Below are 15,668 nucleotides of genomic sequence, written 5' to 3' on the forward strand. Positions count from 1 at the left end.
GTAAAAGTCCAGTCAACTTTATTAGTTAAGTAGCATAACGACTTCAAAGATTTTAGAGACCGCACATTTATCTATGAAAAATTGCTGTCAAGTATATGAATTTGCGTGTATAATGCAATAAATCCGTAAGTCGTAGTTTTATTAAGAACTTAAGTAGCAGTTCAAATAACTGTAAAATATATTTTGTATGAATAGGAAGATTTGTTTAGTAATAAATATTAAACGACCGTTGGTGCGCAAAGTTTTTACGACGCTACTTTAGTCGCAAGACGCAATTATCTTTAAACTAAGTAACAACTGACTCTTGTTATTGAGCAATTTTCCATTTTGCCACTTCGCGTATATAAGTATTTCATAAGACAACTAATGGATTGTTTCCAGGGATGAATATTACGCATATTTTATTTTATTAAAATACTTTGGGGCATAGCATAGAAAATATCTTACTTAATTTTAATAAAATTAAGGTTTTTTTAAAAATTTACAAGACATCTTCATCTTCATGCTAAAAATTTTTTAGACTTCGCTATATAAGATTTTTGGCTACCTAAAACAGCGTGTCTGCAGCTATTAGGAGAGCGGAACAATGATAATGTGGATTTTATATTTGAAATCTCATGGTACCATCAAAATGATTTTTTTTTAAATTATAACCTTCAAAGGCAAACCGATTAAATCAATTTGATCGTTTAATTTAAACACTCGCCAAAGTCTTAGATCTCATTACAATTTGATCGTTGCCCAAATAAAACAACACTTAAAAATATGTGCTTCATGTTAAAAGCAGCTTTTAGAATCTAGATTAAAATGTGCCCGCCGCAGCTGATTTAAAAAAAATATTTTTTTACATCTGAGGAGCATTGACCTGTAGTACGTGTTTATAACACACTCTTCAACCACACCACCACGCACACAGTAAATCTATTTGTTTATAGCAAAAATAATTTATTTGAATAATAATATATAAAAAACTATTTTACATACATGTACGTATTGTATAGATTAAATATATTTAATTTTCCGCTTAAGCATTCCAACGTGGCAGCACAAAATATGAATATTATTATAATTAATATTTTTTATGTAAATGTGTGTTATGTATTGAAAATGTGACTTGTAATTCAGAATAAGTCATTTAAATTTTAAACGCAGTGTATTTGTTAATGTTTAAGAAGAATATATATTATTTCGTATGGAACGTATTAAAGTGATTTATATTCTGAATCACTCTTTTCGAAGTTCTCCACAATTTTATATTTATCAGTATGTCATAAATAAAATACCGTATGCAGAGAGCGAATATGACGTAATTTACGGGGATAAATATGAAAATGTTGAATATTAAAAACTAACAGATCATATGTAGGCAAATTTTATCTATAAGAGTAAAGGATGTGGGCGGTAATGATAGCGAGGAATGTTTTATAAAGAGAAGCTCTGAAACCAAACAAACAAACAACCATTCAACTAGCAACCTCAAACGTTTCCCTCTTAAACTTTTTATATCACGGTTAATTTAAACATGAGTAAGAACATCAAGAGGGTCGAATATTAGATAAATAGCTCCACTTCAAGCAATCCATTTCATACAAAATAAAATTTCGCAGAAAAATATAAATAGATCATAAACAAAGTGTATTAATTATTATTTATGAATTCGATACTGTAAGGAGACGAATGCCACGTCCCCTTATAATATTGCGCTTAACATCATAGGAAAAATGAGAACAGGGGAAATAAATCATACAAAATGCTGAACATTAATCACGTTTCACGGAATGCATTCCGGAAAAGAACACATTGGTTTCAATTATCATATTATTAGCATACAAATGTAACAAAGGCTGTCGAATTATTGAACGCGAGTATTGTCCGACAAACGATATGAACACTCGTGCCATACTATGTTCCAAATGAGCGGCTTTATCAATCGCATGACGTACGAATTTTGATTACAAAATAATAATAAAAAAAAAAAACAGCAAAACAATCGAAAGGTCGCCGCCGCGGCTAAAATACAAGTAGAGATACGCGTAAGTCAAAAGCTTGGCAGGCACTTGGGTAGTGTCGCGCCAGTGCTACATCGATCGGTCGAGTCAGCGCCACCGTTCGCTTTGTATAAGCCATTTGGTTATTTGGACATGTCCCGTTTTAATACTGGGCTTCCTTCCTGTGAATCACGGCCTCGTAGAGATGGTCTGTAAACCACATGGAGCCAGAAGCGCTCCGAACACGGACGTGTGAACTGCTGCTGCGCTCTTGACATTTAATTTTGTAACGTACCGGTGTTCGGAATTTTTAAAACGTTGCCAATGTATTTTAAGTGTTATTTATATTTCGCATAATGGAGTTCGCGTTGTTATTTCTTGCATTAGCGCTATTTTGGAAACGTAAGTAGTTTATCTAAAACACAATACTAATATATAATTTAGTTATTATTTTTTTTTTTTAATTAAAACATAAAGACAGACGATTTATGTATGGCATTGCTTTATCGGTATATAGGACAATGAAATTGTGTCAAAATTAAATAACCATTAATATTCAAATGGCATCAGTTGTCCGGAAAAGGAAGCTGAACAATAAAAATATGTTACAAATGTACTTCCTATATAAGAAAGAAAAAACAAATGAATTTCATAACTGTTACACGCAAAGTTGCGACAAGGACAAAGAATTGATAAATTATTAACGACGAAATATTTTAAATTAAACATATAAAAACAAAAAAAAACATTGTCAAATTATATTTTATAGTGATACAGTTAGACCATGCGTGGGTACAACCTGTATATAAACTATCAACTACATATATTAACATACAATTATTATGTCAACAAATTGATTGTCACATTATCAAGTAATGTAAATATTTTTCATTGTAAGATATCGTCTATCGAACGTTAACAAAACAGGGTTCTGTTTAATTAAGCACTTTAAATTTATATTCATATAAAATTTAATTATGTTGTATCAACAGGATAAATTCGTTTTAATTAATTTATGGTAATTAAACATCATTATTATAGATATATAATATAGCCATGGTTAAATCTAAGGAGAGCTATGGAAACGAGTACACTAACTCGCGAAATTAGCAGCATTAATTTGCTTAATTAAGTTGATAGATGTTAATAATAATAAAAATTTATAGCCTATATATATCATGTCGTGTTAGCGGTCATTGAACTTAGACGAATTATTGGATGAAAATTTACTAATAAATCTATCATATTTTAATACCGTACATATACTTTATTGAGTATTAAACAAGTTATTATGAGTATTATTTAGGCTGAGACCTTAACCTTTTGAGTTTCCAGCGGACAGCAATTTAAATCCCTTACTCGTATATATAAAATTAAAAGTAACCTATACGAAGCAAATTCTTAAAAAAAATAATATAAAGCTAAAGTATGAACATGCATTTAAATATGTTGATACATATATGATAAACATTTTGTCTGAAACTAAAGTGATCTTTGATAATTCGAATAAATATTACACTTATTGAAGTCATTTTCTCGTTTAAAAAATAACGGTAGTGTATTTCAAATCATTTAGTACTTAAAAAGATTTGGTAAACACTGTAATAAAAAAGTCTCATTCAATATAAAATCTATAACGTGCCCTCCGTTAAACAAGACAAAACTAGCTTAGATGATATCATTCTTACGTCTAGCCCGTATTATTAATCGTTTTCAGTCACGATAGCGTTAATTTCAACAACAAAAAACTCCTTACAAATTAAACATTTTATATTGTAATAAAAAATATATATTTTTTGAATTCTTTATAATAAAAAAGATTCAACAATAATATAAAATTAAAACGTGTTTTAAAGGTTACAAAGAAACGACTTAAATATGTAGCTATTAGTTTTGAAATATATGCAGCTCGGACTAAAGATACGCGGGAGGGAAACTAACTAATTAATCTAACTAATATTTGAAAGAAAATTACAGTACATTTCGTAAGTACAGCGATCATGATTATATAAAAAAAATTAAGCCGCCACTAACTTAATACAAAACTATATTAAAATTACCAGTCCTAAAATACCCGAGGAAAAACTCGTTTTATATATTACGAGTAACAAAAATATAGAGTGTTTGAATTCAACTTACATTTATAAATAAATACGATTAGGTACTCATATCCGTGTTGTTATGTAAAAGATGTATAGTATTTGGAAATTAAACCGATGTTTACATTATATATTATACGCGTCGGCGAGACATACATTTACATTGATATATAATAAAACTCTCGTATGGAATACGAAGAAATGAATCCCGACGGCTTACGAGTTCAGTCACGACAACGGATATAAAGGGATACAGTGTAAGTTAATAACTTTATAAAGGAAGTATTGAAGCTATATTATAGACACATAGGAAAGTTTAGTTATTCGGAATTGTTTTTGATGTCAACGAAGTCGGTAGCACATTCATGGACCATACCACAACAGTGTGTGTGATAAGTGATTAAATATATATATATATATACATATTCAAATGTAATTACTATTACAATATCAATTGTATCAATAATAAATTCTCAAAGGACCTAACCAAAAATCAACTTATTTAATAAATTTATAAGGAAACAAATGTTCAATGATTACCCTAATATTTAAATACCGTATAAGTTTTACGACGAACGAGTTGTCAATAGTAAAACGTTCGTATAATATGATAAGCACATACCTATTGTTATCTGAAGTCACGTTTATCACATATATACAGAGATATTAAAAATTATCAAAACAACCTCGTAAGTTATAGCGATAAATGATCAGTATGCTAAAAATAATGGAGAAAAAATGCGTTGCATTACGTGAAGTAAACATTTTCATTGATTTTGTCAAATTTTTCTTTATTATTCGTAAATATGTAATACGTTATAGACTGGACGCCTAATAAAGCACATTTAATAACAGACTATTATAACCGAAAAAATAAAAACAAATTAAAATTAAAAGACTGTTTTTTTCTTATATTGAAGTTTTAAAAATAGTTTTAAGCGTCTTATAAAATTATTTTAAGCATCGTAGCCTTTATTTATAAAGAGTAACCGCAGAGTCAACGTTAAAAAACAAAAATTATCCGCTTACGTGATTTCATGTCAAACCACGATATATCCCGTCCACTATACAAGCACTAGGCCAAAACTAACAAGCACTAAGCCAAAATAACGTAAGCTGAGTATCTGTTAAGATACCTCATGTAAAACTTCTTTGTCCAATGCCATTTCAAAAAAGTATTAAAAAAATTTTCGAAACAGTTCCTAGACTTCGACCAATAAGATAAGAAACCGAAAAACAATTTGAGATTTTAAATTCTTAATTTGAATTTAAATAAAGAATGTAAAATTACTATCAAATGATTTAATCTCAACGGATACTGAGGTAGTTATAACAATTTTTTATTGTAAATTCCAGCTTCTTCGGGACTTCATTGTTTCAAATGCGCTCCCGAGGAGACCTACTCCGGTGATCAACAGTGCAGCCATTTTGACGGCAGCGACAAATTCCTTGTACTATGTGAACATTCGACCATGTGTTTCAAGAGAGAGACCACCTTAAGACTGGCTAATGGTAGTAAGTGGAACGTCTTAAATATTATTAATAAAGAATATATTTGTTTACTTATACGACAACACTTGATACAACAAAAAAACAAAGTGACAGCTAGTCGAACAGAAAATAGTTTTACTATATAGAAATAGAAAATATATAATAAAAAAACATTTCAACGATTACATAGAGAAAACAAGATAAAGAACGTAGAGTTAATTATGTATATACAATATATTTTATTCATGTCTTACATTTGACAATCTCATAGTTCGAACTTTCATTTAAAAATGCATTTATAAGTCAAGAAATGTCTCGTTTGCACCAGTAGACAACCTCTGGTGAAAATCAAAGATTTACCTATAAAATATGAAAGCATAAATTCATATAAATAAAGAAATAAGGACGCGGTTCTCTGAACAACGTGTTCTTAGTCATCAAACGCATCCCGTAGTCCGAACAATGCTTTCACTCGTTTTATTACGCAGCTGATATTAATTTATATTTTAATAAAAATTCATTACGTTAAGAGACGGGTGTGGGAAGTTGTAGGACAGATTACAATACAATAATATCATATTCACAGTATTGAGACACGACATAAAAATTTACATATATAATTAATGCCATTTGAATATTAAATAGAAAATATATAATATTTTTACTTCTCTAATGGATTTATGTATAGAGTCGACAAAATATAACATACATTTATACAGCCAATAACTTAGTTTCCATTACAGACTGCCATAAAAACGATAACGAACCGCTCCTACAACGGCTGTGTCCCCATTACGACATTTGCGAATTCTAAACTGCTATTTATGTCACACGAATTTTAAAAGTTCGTGTCCTTTATATGGCATCCGCGTGCCGCCGTCGCCAAAGATGGCTTATATGAATAAGATTATAATTCTTAGGCAGTCGATAAACGGGCGACAACATACAAACGACATACAGCCTCACTCAGACCTGAACGGCTGTCCTCGGCCAATATAATTAGCTGTACTGTATAAATTGTCGCTAATCTGTTAGCATCCCTACGAATACTTCAACCAAATCCGTTGAAATGGGCGCCAATTTTATGAGCGGTAAAAAAGAGATTAGTAGTTAGATACAAAAAAAAACATTTGATAAAAACAACTGCTGATTCTTTAATTTCATTTAACTCTGGAAAAAAAAATGCTGTTGGCCTGAATGTAGATAGGCAATTGTTAATTAAGAAAATAAATTAATCAAGACGGGCGCCATGTCAACGTCTGATCAAGTAAGTCGTTAAAATATCAGCCACATGGTTCGGGTTTTTTATTGTTACATTGAAACTGATGCATCACTTTAATAAAAGACAAACAACTAATATAGTGCGATTTAATATTTATATGTAATGTAAGTTATTGAAAAGACATCTAAATCCAAAAATACAAATATTGACTAATACAAAAAAATAAAGCTCAATAAATTAATGTTTAAATAAAAATGGTATTTTATTACAAAATCCGTCTCGTGTCGTTATACTACATTAATATACGAGACATTACAACGCACTTGTTACATAAAACCTATATGTATTCATTATACCAGAGCACATGTTAACGCGTTAGCTGAGAACGTATCAGGTCACCAAGAAACTGGAGCAAGGGGCTTAGAGGCCGATGATTGATTCAATATAAATCATGCGTTCACATTAATCGCAACACTTCAATGGAATTATTACGTTAGTTAAAATCAATCATTAACTTATACTGAAAAATATTTTTGTATATCTTAAAAAAGATTACGTAATTTATTCGGAAAAACCAAAAAAAATTATAATATATCGTTTTATATTTAATGCATGTCAAATTACTAACAGTGTTTTATATTGTTTTGAAGTGAGTTCGATGAGTGTGGAGAGGGGATGCGCTTCTCAACGTTTGTCGGGGGACCAAGCAAGAATAAATGGTAGGTGGCAGTTAGTGGATACAATATATGAGGTATACGAGGAGGCGTGCAAGGAAGCACCCACAGACTCCGACGGACCAACGCAAACCCTGCACTGTTTCTGCCGTGGTAATCTATGTAACGACTCCAGATATAATATAGCTAGTTATACTTTAATCGTTATCGGCCTGTTCGTGTATTATCTTAGATAGTATAAGCAATTTTCAATCTTACTCTAATTATTACTTTTTTTATATGATTCAATAACGTTTAAAATTATTTAATAATTGTAATTTTATTGTAAGACACATTTGGAAAAATCCAGATAATTTTTTTTTTTTGTGTTAAACATGTATCATTCCAAAGGATTTTTTTTTATTAATGATGTTTTATCTTTATAAATATAAGTACTAGTCGTAGATTAAGTGAACTTTTTTTTGTGATTTTAAAATCACTGCTTACATTTTAGTGTTATTAATTTAATCGTATTCTTTACATATATTCTGCGACGGTCACTGCCATAAGGCTTAATACAACTAACAATTTTATAAGAAAAAAATATGTCCATTAGACAATATTTCTAATTGCGAAAAAGTAACGCTTGTACGTTTGAACGAATGTATATTTGATAGATTTTCTTTGTTTGAAGTTCAAATATTTTATATTAAATTATATTTGTGACAGAGCGCTATTTGCTTTTATTTATTCACCTGAAGACAAACACAATAGTGTAAGGAGACGCCGTTTAACTTTATATATAGCGGAAATACGAGGGTTGACTCGATCATAGTTGAATGGCTTATTCCGTAGAATAAGCCATTCAACTATGACTTCAAATAAATTCATTTCAAGTCTTCGGAACAGACAGACACCTCCAAAAAACCGCTGGAAGGCTCGACAGATATTTGGGACGATTTGTAGGAACGACATACCATTACTTGGAATGCAAGCGTTAGTTCATTGGAGACGTAATTACTTAACGTTTTGATTTCGAAAACTATTTTTAAGTGTTTCTTTAAAAAAAAATAAACCAAAATGATTGTCGTTATAAAATTTTGTGCAATTTTTTTTTTTTTTTGGTATAATAAGTTATATAATATGCCATTTTGAACTTTGTTTTTATCATTCCAAATAAAAAGCATAAAAAGTCAGTGTAATGTCGCAAATTCATAAAGAGAAACCGTACCAGATCGATGACAACTCAATGCAATCCATTAGTAAAGCAAATAGTATGAAATATAAATCGCGTTTTAAAGAAAAATAAAACATACATATGTCAGTAATTAATTAAATCTTCATACTCAAATAATTCAGAGATAAACTTAAGGTTTCCATATGTTTAAAGATACCAATAGGAGTCTGTTTAAAGTAGTAACATTAGTTAGATATATAGAAAATATTCTCATAAACTGCATTGCATCATAACGGTAATGGGAAAATGTCTCGGCTCTATGTTAGTGTAATTTTAATATAATGACAGCATTCATGCAGATAGTATAGCAGATTATTTCGCTATGCATTTCTTAAAGATATTATACACACAGGAATATTTGTATATACTAAAATGATTATGTATTTCTAAATAAGATCTTCATAACGGAAAAAGAGAGAAATATTTACTTAAATAAAACTGTTTTTCCCATTTTATTGAATTACATTTGAAACGATGTATCGAATATGTGCTACAGTGATGTGCAAAAATTTTTGTATGAAAAACCGGAGATGATGTGTAAAAAAAATCTATTCGTCGTAAGCGTATACTGATATGACGGAGAATTCACGCAAGCAACGCCCTGCGCGAAAAGTGTTTAAGAAGCATAGAAAGAATACATAAATGTACTCACATTCGCGTGGTTTTCCACTAGACAGAGGAACACGACGTCCTCCCTCATGAGCCTGACTGCTCCGTGTAATGGCTGCTGAGTCTTACTCTTCAACATCCGGTACAACAGGGCGGAGGACATGTGGGCGAAGTCCTCGCCTGAATCAACACAAACATCTATAACGTCTTGAATGCAGGTCTTGGAACATGTCCATAAAAATTACAAAAACTTAGCGCACCAATTAAATGAAGATTTACCAAAGTGAAATTGCCGTAGCAACAACTGATACCTCAATGAGTGTTAAGACCAATGAACTCAATGGAAAAATATAAAATATATCTTAATATTTTTACTCCATAGTAAAAGAACTTTGTATGACAATTTGTTATATGCGTTTTAGAAGAAATAAGTCATATAAAGAGACGAACTCAATTCATTTTGGTTCTGCAATTAGTGGCTTAAAACTTTTATTTCCCATACAGCAATATATATGATATGTTACAGTCCATGCGTTAACTGTACAAACTTTATAAAATATCAAACGGATGTAAATTCTAAAAATATAAAGAGATAAAAAATGTGAATGAACTTTTGGACAGTCATTACATTTTAATCAACATTTAATGTGAATTACTCCATGTCGGTAAGACTACAGTTAAAATATTAGTTACAATATTAAATCCTCTCGGAAAAACTTCTTATATAATGCGGAACAATAGCTACAATAGTGAAACTTAGACCGCAAATTATTCAAGCTAATCCTGCCAGCTGTGGTGGCCTTTGGACTACAATTGTGGTGACAATTGGAAGCCTTAGAAAATTCTAACCCCAGACATGAAACGCAACCACGAAATAGGAACTAAGTAAAGTTATACTTAGCAATTTTTACAGGGAACTGTATAAAAAATATTCTTTAAAAAAATTACTACAACACTACTTTATGTTTAATAATAATCATATAAAATTTTTATACTCTGATGTTGCAAATATCGTTTATAACAAACATTTCACAGTTAACAAACAGAATAGTTAAAAGCTTAAATATTTTAGAGTACATAGTATGTACTTTTCTTGAAAACCCTATTTACATGTTATACAATCATGCCTTTATCATAACATATTCTACTTGTACATAGTTCTAATCAAAACAAATATATGTTACTTATAAAGTAGCCTTAATTCATACTGGATTGTATATTTCCATACTTTTTAGTCATGGTGGCCTAGCATATGTACTGTCTAAGAGTATTTAGGCACCACTGGCTGAAATAGGCTACAGCAAGCCTTGGGATCTAAATAGGCTCAAAAAAAAAGTGTTGGTGCAGAAAGCAAGGGGAAACCACTGCAACTATCTTCCCAAGAAAGTCATCGTGTATATGGATCATTGACATGTGATGACCAAGACGAGTCTGCTAAGACTCTTGCGACAATTATGTGTATATTTTTGTCTATAAGTTACAGTGTAAAATTTAAATAGCTACCTGTCAAATCATCCCAATGCGCGGATATCAAGCCTGAACAATGTTCCTTTAATGCTGTTGCATTTATTTCATCAGCGGCTGAATAAAACTTGACACATGTCCTGAAAATTAAAAAAATATATGATTCCTTCCTTTTAACATAGTGTGAAGTTTGACAAAAGACAACAGTCATAGATAAGGATTAGGAAAAAAATTTTCAAAAACATTGTGATATAAAAACTACAATAAAATCAAGAGACTCATTTTTTAATATTACAAAACACTTAATTTCTATATTATGTCACAGATGCATTTTTTTAATGATTCAGTTGTAAATATGCATACAAGCATACATCTATTATATATTTCTAGACACTCAGTAGCGTGGAAATGGGCCAAGAATAAAATTAGGGTTAATATGTCTTTTTCCAAAGGATCCAACAAGTTTAGTCCCTTTCGGGTCTGGTTTCTGGCAAAATTAAGGATTTTAATTACATTTATTGTCACAAAAATTACATTAATACAAAGTTAAACACTACAGCTTGTTTAATAACTAATGTTTGTCTGTATTTTTCAGGAAAGTGTATTAATCTGAAAAGCTTTGAATCACATTTATAATGTAAATTTTCATATGTCTCTCCACACAAAGAAAGTGGTAGCTGAAGATTTAAGAACAATATATATGTCACTTTCGGTAAATCTTTATTCAACTTATACCTCTTGGTTTTACCACTTGATTTGGTATCAAAGACATTTTTATACATTTTAAAAGATTAAAAAATGGTCATAAATCATTTCAAGAATAAAAGACATTGGCATCTTAATGCTATCAATTTCCAAAACACATTTCAGAACATCAACTTCTTTTGAGAAACTATTTGATTCAACAAAATGCACTTTCACTTGGTCAACATACTTGTTATAATTCAAGTTAACATTATTACTCCCCACTTACAGATTATGAACAAAGTTAAAATGATTTTATTACATGTTGAATTAGTTAGGATTCCATCCTGTCATGTATATGTGTTATTATGGCTTTTATGAAAGTAAAGTGGATATAATCAAACTTATTTACCTAACACCAACAGTTGCAATCAAAGCTTGTTCACACTTCCCAACCAAACCAAACAATTTGAAGCCAGCGGCTGATTTCATAAGTTGCAAGGCAAAAGCATCACCTCTAGAAAGGTCAACCACATCTGTGTAGAGCCACTTAAGAAGGGCAGAGCCAACATCATCAGGGAGTGTAGACCAATCTTAAAATAAAAACTTCTTTGTTTTATTATTGTAATGTTAGTAATGCATTACAAGTGATAGCAATTTCGTATTGAAAAATAGAAAACTGATTGCACAATACCTATTTCTGAACAATTTTTTAGAGCCTCTTCATTCCAGTCATCAGAACGAGCATTTAAAACAAATTTATGTCCAGGCACAGTTTTATTCTGTAGTTTTATTACTATATCTGAATATGTTTCTCTGCCATAGAGTGTAGATACAGTCATAAGAAGACGAGCTACAAAGCTAGTTTCGCTCAGGTCGCCAGCTGACGCTGCTGCAAGTGTATATTTCCTTTCCACCTCCGCGCAGTGGCTTTGTAACTTTCCATATTCTTCTTTTAATAATGTTAAATGCAGTTGAAGCTTTGTGACTTCATTCGACGCTGAACAAAAAGACATAATTTCACACATTTAGAACTCACTGACAACACCGCCCACTTAGAATAATTAAAGCACACAAAAACAACGGCCATGGAATTGACAACTTACCCATGACGCGATTCCACTTTTTACAATAGACGCGACGATGATTTAGAGCAAATTTTTTTATTTAATAAAGAAAAAAATATATCCTCAATAAGTAAACGAACAAGTTTGACATAAAGTGTTTTTCATGTTTCATCAACAATGTCTGCTCTGGATACCCGTTGTTTGGCTATAAAATAAATATACACACAAACATATTCCTTAGGTAATGTATAAAGTATTGTTCTTTTTCTTAGTATTTAAATGTATCACAGTTTCTCAAATTGATTAAACTACTTTGTCTTTATATTTTATCCCAAACCTCTCAAATACACAGTACTGGTTTATAATACAATGTATTGATTTTACTTGTGGTTAAATTTTATTATCACTGTTTCAGGTCATAGTCAACAGATGTCTCATTTTCATCGAATTCTATTTTTGAGATAACCTTCAAGTGATTTAGTCAAATGAATTGATAACAAGCAAGTGCCAGTTCCATTAACTACTTTGCTGTGTATTCTTTATTGAAAGAATATATTCATATCAGTGAATATGAATTCCTTAAACAAGATTTTAGTTTTGAGTTCTGCAGCACCCAAAAATGCAAGGTACTAAGAATTACTCTTACAATAATTGTAATATTTTTATTAAAATGTTATGATAAAAATGTAATCGGTGTTTGATTTGTAGATTGATCTCCACTACAAAAACAAGACTAAATGCTGACGATGGATGGCTTTCAAAATTGTTGGTTCGCAAAATAGAACCGACAAAGGAATCTCACAGCCGAATGCTTAGCGACAAGGAGATTGTGTATGCACTGCATACTCACAACATTCGGCCGGATTCCGTGGACAAATACTTACAAAATTAGTATGTATATCACATCGATTGGCTAATCTTAGAGGAGTCATGCTAAAAGCTGTCAGTTATGCAACATTCTTTAAATAGATGACAACTATAAATATCTTAAACAAATGACAATGCATGTAATATACAAAAATATGCCATCATTATTAAACCTTGACCCTGTGCGCCGACTTGTTGCTCTAATAAAAACAATCCTATTAATTTATACTATTATATAAATATTAAAATATTGCCTTAGATAAGGTCAGTATCAACAAAATCATATCAGAGCTTCATAGCAAACAAAATTGTTTCGCTTGTAATTCCTTTTTTTTTTAAATTAAGAATGACAATTTGATAATAAGGGGAAGATAAATAAAGTAATAACATTTAAATTGAAAAGTTACTATAACAAGTTTTATTTGTTTTTTTTTTTTTTTATTTATCGCTGATTAACATATACTTTTGCATAATTGAAAGTTTTAATTTCTTGAAATAGAATGATGGTCTATATTTATTTAGGAATGTTTCATAAAATTATGAATCCTACCTGGTGCTGGAAGTTGCACTTTAAAATTTTCATAATTAATAAGAAATAAAGAATAAAGTTATTACCAGTTCTTAAAGAGATTCCTAAAGTCAATGTGCTGTAATACAATAAGTCCACAAGAATAATGTTGCTATAATTAAGGTTCTACCTAATGTAAGAAGTAATTGATTATCACTAAGCTAATTGCTTTTTATAAATTACATCTATATGAATTCTATACATTATATTTTGGGTCAAGATAATGACAATTTGAGTACAGCTAATATTACAAAATATCAATGAGTATTATGGAAAAGAAAAAATGTTCCAGTGTCAAGTAATTATAATCTGAATTGCTTCCAGTAAACAATCAGTGGAATTTGTTGAATCCCGGAAATCAGAGCTGGGATGTGAACTTGTCGGATCGTGGACTGTGTCAGTGGGGGACATGGATCAAGCATTGCATTTGTGGCGCTATGTTGGAGGATTTGAAAAAATTGACAAGGCCAAGATATTGTTCAGGGAGAACAATGTTAGTAGATTATAATTTTGTCCATACATTAATAAAAAAATAAACCACTCTATACATGCTCACAATCAAAAAATAGCAATGTTTTGAATTATCGTTATTTAAATACAACTATGTTTTATTTTTATTATCCATATAAATATTCTGAGAGTAAAAGGGTAAATTTATGACAAAATTTTGATTTTCAGGACTACCGTTCCTTGGAAAAAGAAAGGGGAAACTTTGTAAGATCACGTCACTTGCAATATCTTCTGGCTTTCAGCTTCTGGCCTAACGGTGACCCTCGTCCTGGAAAAAATATATACGAGATCCGATCTTATAGGTATTACTAATCTTAATTGCAAATTAGATTTTGGAAGTACTTGAATTTTTTATATGTACCTATGCAATTGGTATATATTTTTATTAATGTATTTGATTATCATTTTCAATTAGTCTAAAGCCGGGCACCATGATCGAATGGGGCAACAACTGGGCTCGCGGCCTCACTTATCGCCGCGGAAGAAACGAGGCCTTCGCTGGATATTTCTCCCAGATCGGAAGACTCTACAATGTTCACCACATCTGGTGTAAGTTTGGACATCAAATGTCTGTCTTAAGCCAATATTTTATTTTGTTCGATCTAGTCATAGAACTTGCTAGAAAATATAATTATAGTTATTTAACTGGCCATTGTCATTTATTGCAAAAGTCAGTCTTTATTGTGATAACTTAAATAATATTAATCATTTGTCACCCTCCAGGCTACAAGGATCTCCAAGCTCGTCGTGAGACTCGTGAGAGTACTTGGCGTAACCCCGGCTGGGACGAGTGCGTCGCCTACACCGTGCCGCTCATCAGGGAGATGCACTGCCGTATCCTAGAGCCGACCGAGTTCTCGCCCACTCAGTAACTCGCTCATCCATGTTTTAACGGTACTATATACTTCAGCATTGTGTAAACTATATTAGCGTTTACGCTTTTACGAGACTTAATCGTTGTAAATATAACCATATTTATCGACATTTTGCTATCCACTTGTAATAGATGGCAGCGTGGCATTTTACTTCAAGTAGCTTTATGAAATCATAATACAGAATTATGTTAACCTGTCAACAGTCGTTTAATTTCATAAAACCCTGACCACGAGAAAATAAATTGCGGTTTTCAATAGAATAAGCGCGAAACGGATTTCACAAACGTCTCGCCCTCCCGATTCAATTCAATCGACGTATAAAAATAAATGTTTT

At 31.0% G+C, this 15,668-nt stretch overlaps 3 protein-coding genes across 5 annotated transcripts in view; 2 read left to right on the forward strand and 1 right to left on the reverse strand.

The window, feature by feature from the left end:
• LOC116777276 (rabankyrin-5) overlaps nucleotides 1-12,708 on the reverse strand; it is a 40,791-nt gene extending 28,083 nt beyond the window's left edge. Inside the window, exons 1-5 of one of the 2 annotated variants that reach the window (XM_032670732.2) lie at nucleotides 12,554-12,708; nucleotides 12,142-12,447; nucleotides 11,860-12,040; nucleotides 10,803-10,903; nucleotides 9,343-9,479 (exon numbers count right to left, since the gene is read on the reverse strand). In XM_032670732.2, coding sequence (XP_032526623.2) covers nucleotides 9,343-9,479; nucleotides 10,803-10,903; nucleotides 11,860-12,040; nucleotides 12,142-12,447; nucleotides 12,554-12,557 — 729 coding nt within the window. In that variant the 5' untranslated portion in view covers nucleotides 12,558-12,708. Of the gene's footprint in view, nucleotides 1-9,342; nucleotides 9,480-10,802; nucleotides 10,904-11,859; nucleotides 12,054-12,141; nucleotides 12,448-12,553 lie in introns of those variants that run through there. The other variant, XM_061526066.1, reaches the window with a different exon arrangement.
• On the forward strand, nucleotides 2,073-8,184 carry LOC116777280 (uncharacterized). Of its 2 annotated transcripts, none has more exons than XM_032670737.2 (3): nucleotides 2,073-2,390; nucleotides 5,444-5,602; nucleotides 7,451-8,184. In XM_032670737.2, exons 1-3 carry the CDS (start codon nucleotides 2,345-2,347, stop codon nucleotides 7,708-7,710), a joined length of 465 nt encoding a protein of 154 aa, XP_032526628.2. In that variant the 5' UTR covers nucleotides 2,073-2,344; the 3' UTR covers nucleotides 7,711-8,184. The 2 variants fall into 2 exon arrangements, with proteins under 2 accessions (XP_032526628.2, XP_061382056.1); XM_061526072.1 differs by having other exon boundaries at nucleotides 5,444-5,599.
• Nucleotides 12,709-12,949: 241 nt separating the features above from the next.
• LOC116777278 (protein NipSnap) lies at nucleotides 12,950-15,534 on the forward strand. Its single transcript, XM_032670733.2, has 6 exons — nucleotides 12,950-13,140; nucleotides 13,223-13,405; nucleotides 14,274-14,442; nucleotides 14,628-14,761; nucleotides 14,875-15,008; nucleotides 15,183-15,534. Exons 1-6 carry the CDS (start codon nucleotides 13,085-13,087, stop codon nucleotides 15,329-15,331), a joined length of 825 nt encoding a protein of 274 aa, XP_032526624.1. The 5' UTR covers nucleotides 12,950-13,084; the 3' UTR covers nucleotides 15,332-15,534.
• Nucleotides 15,535-15,668: the final 134 nt, after the last annotated feature.

This window comes from Danaus plexippus, chromosome Z (genome assembly GCF_018135715.1).
Source record: "Danaus plexippus chromosome Z, MEX_DaPlex, whole genome shotgun sequence".
NCBI classification, from domain to species: Eukaryota; Metazoa; Arthropoda; class Insecta; order Lepidoptera; family Nymphalidae; genus Danaus; species Danaus plexippus.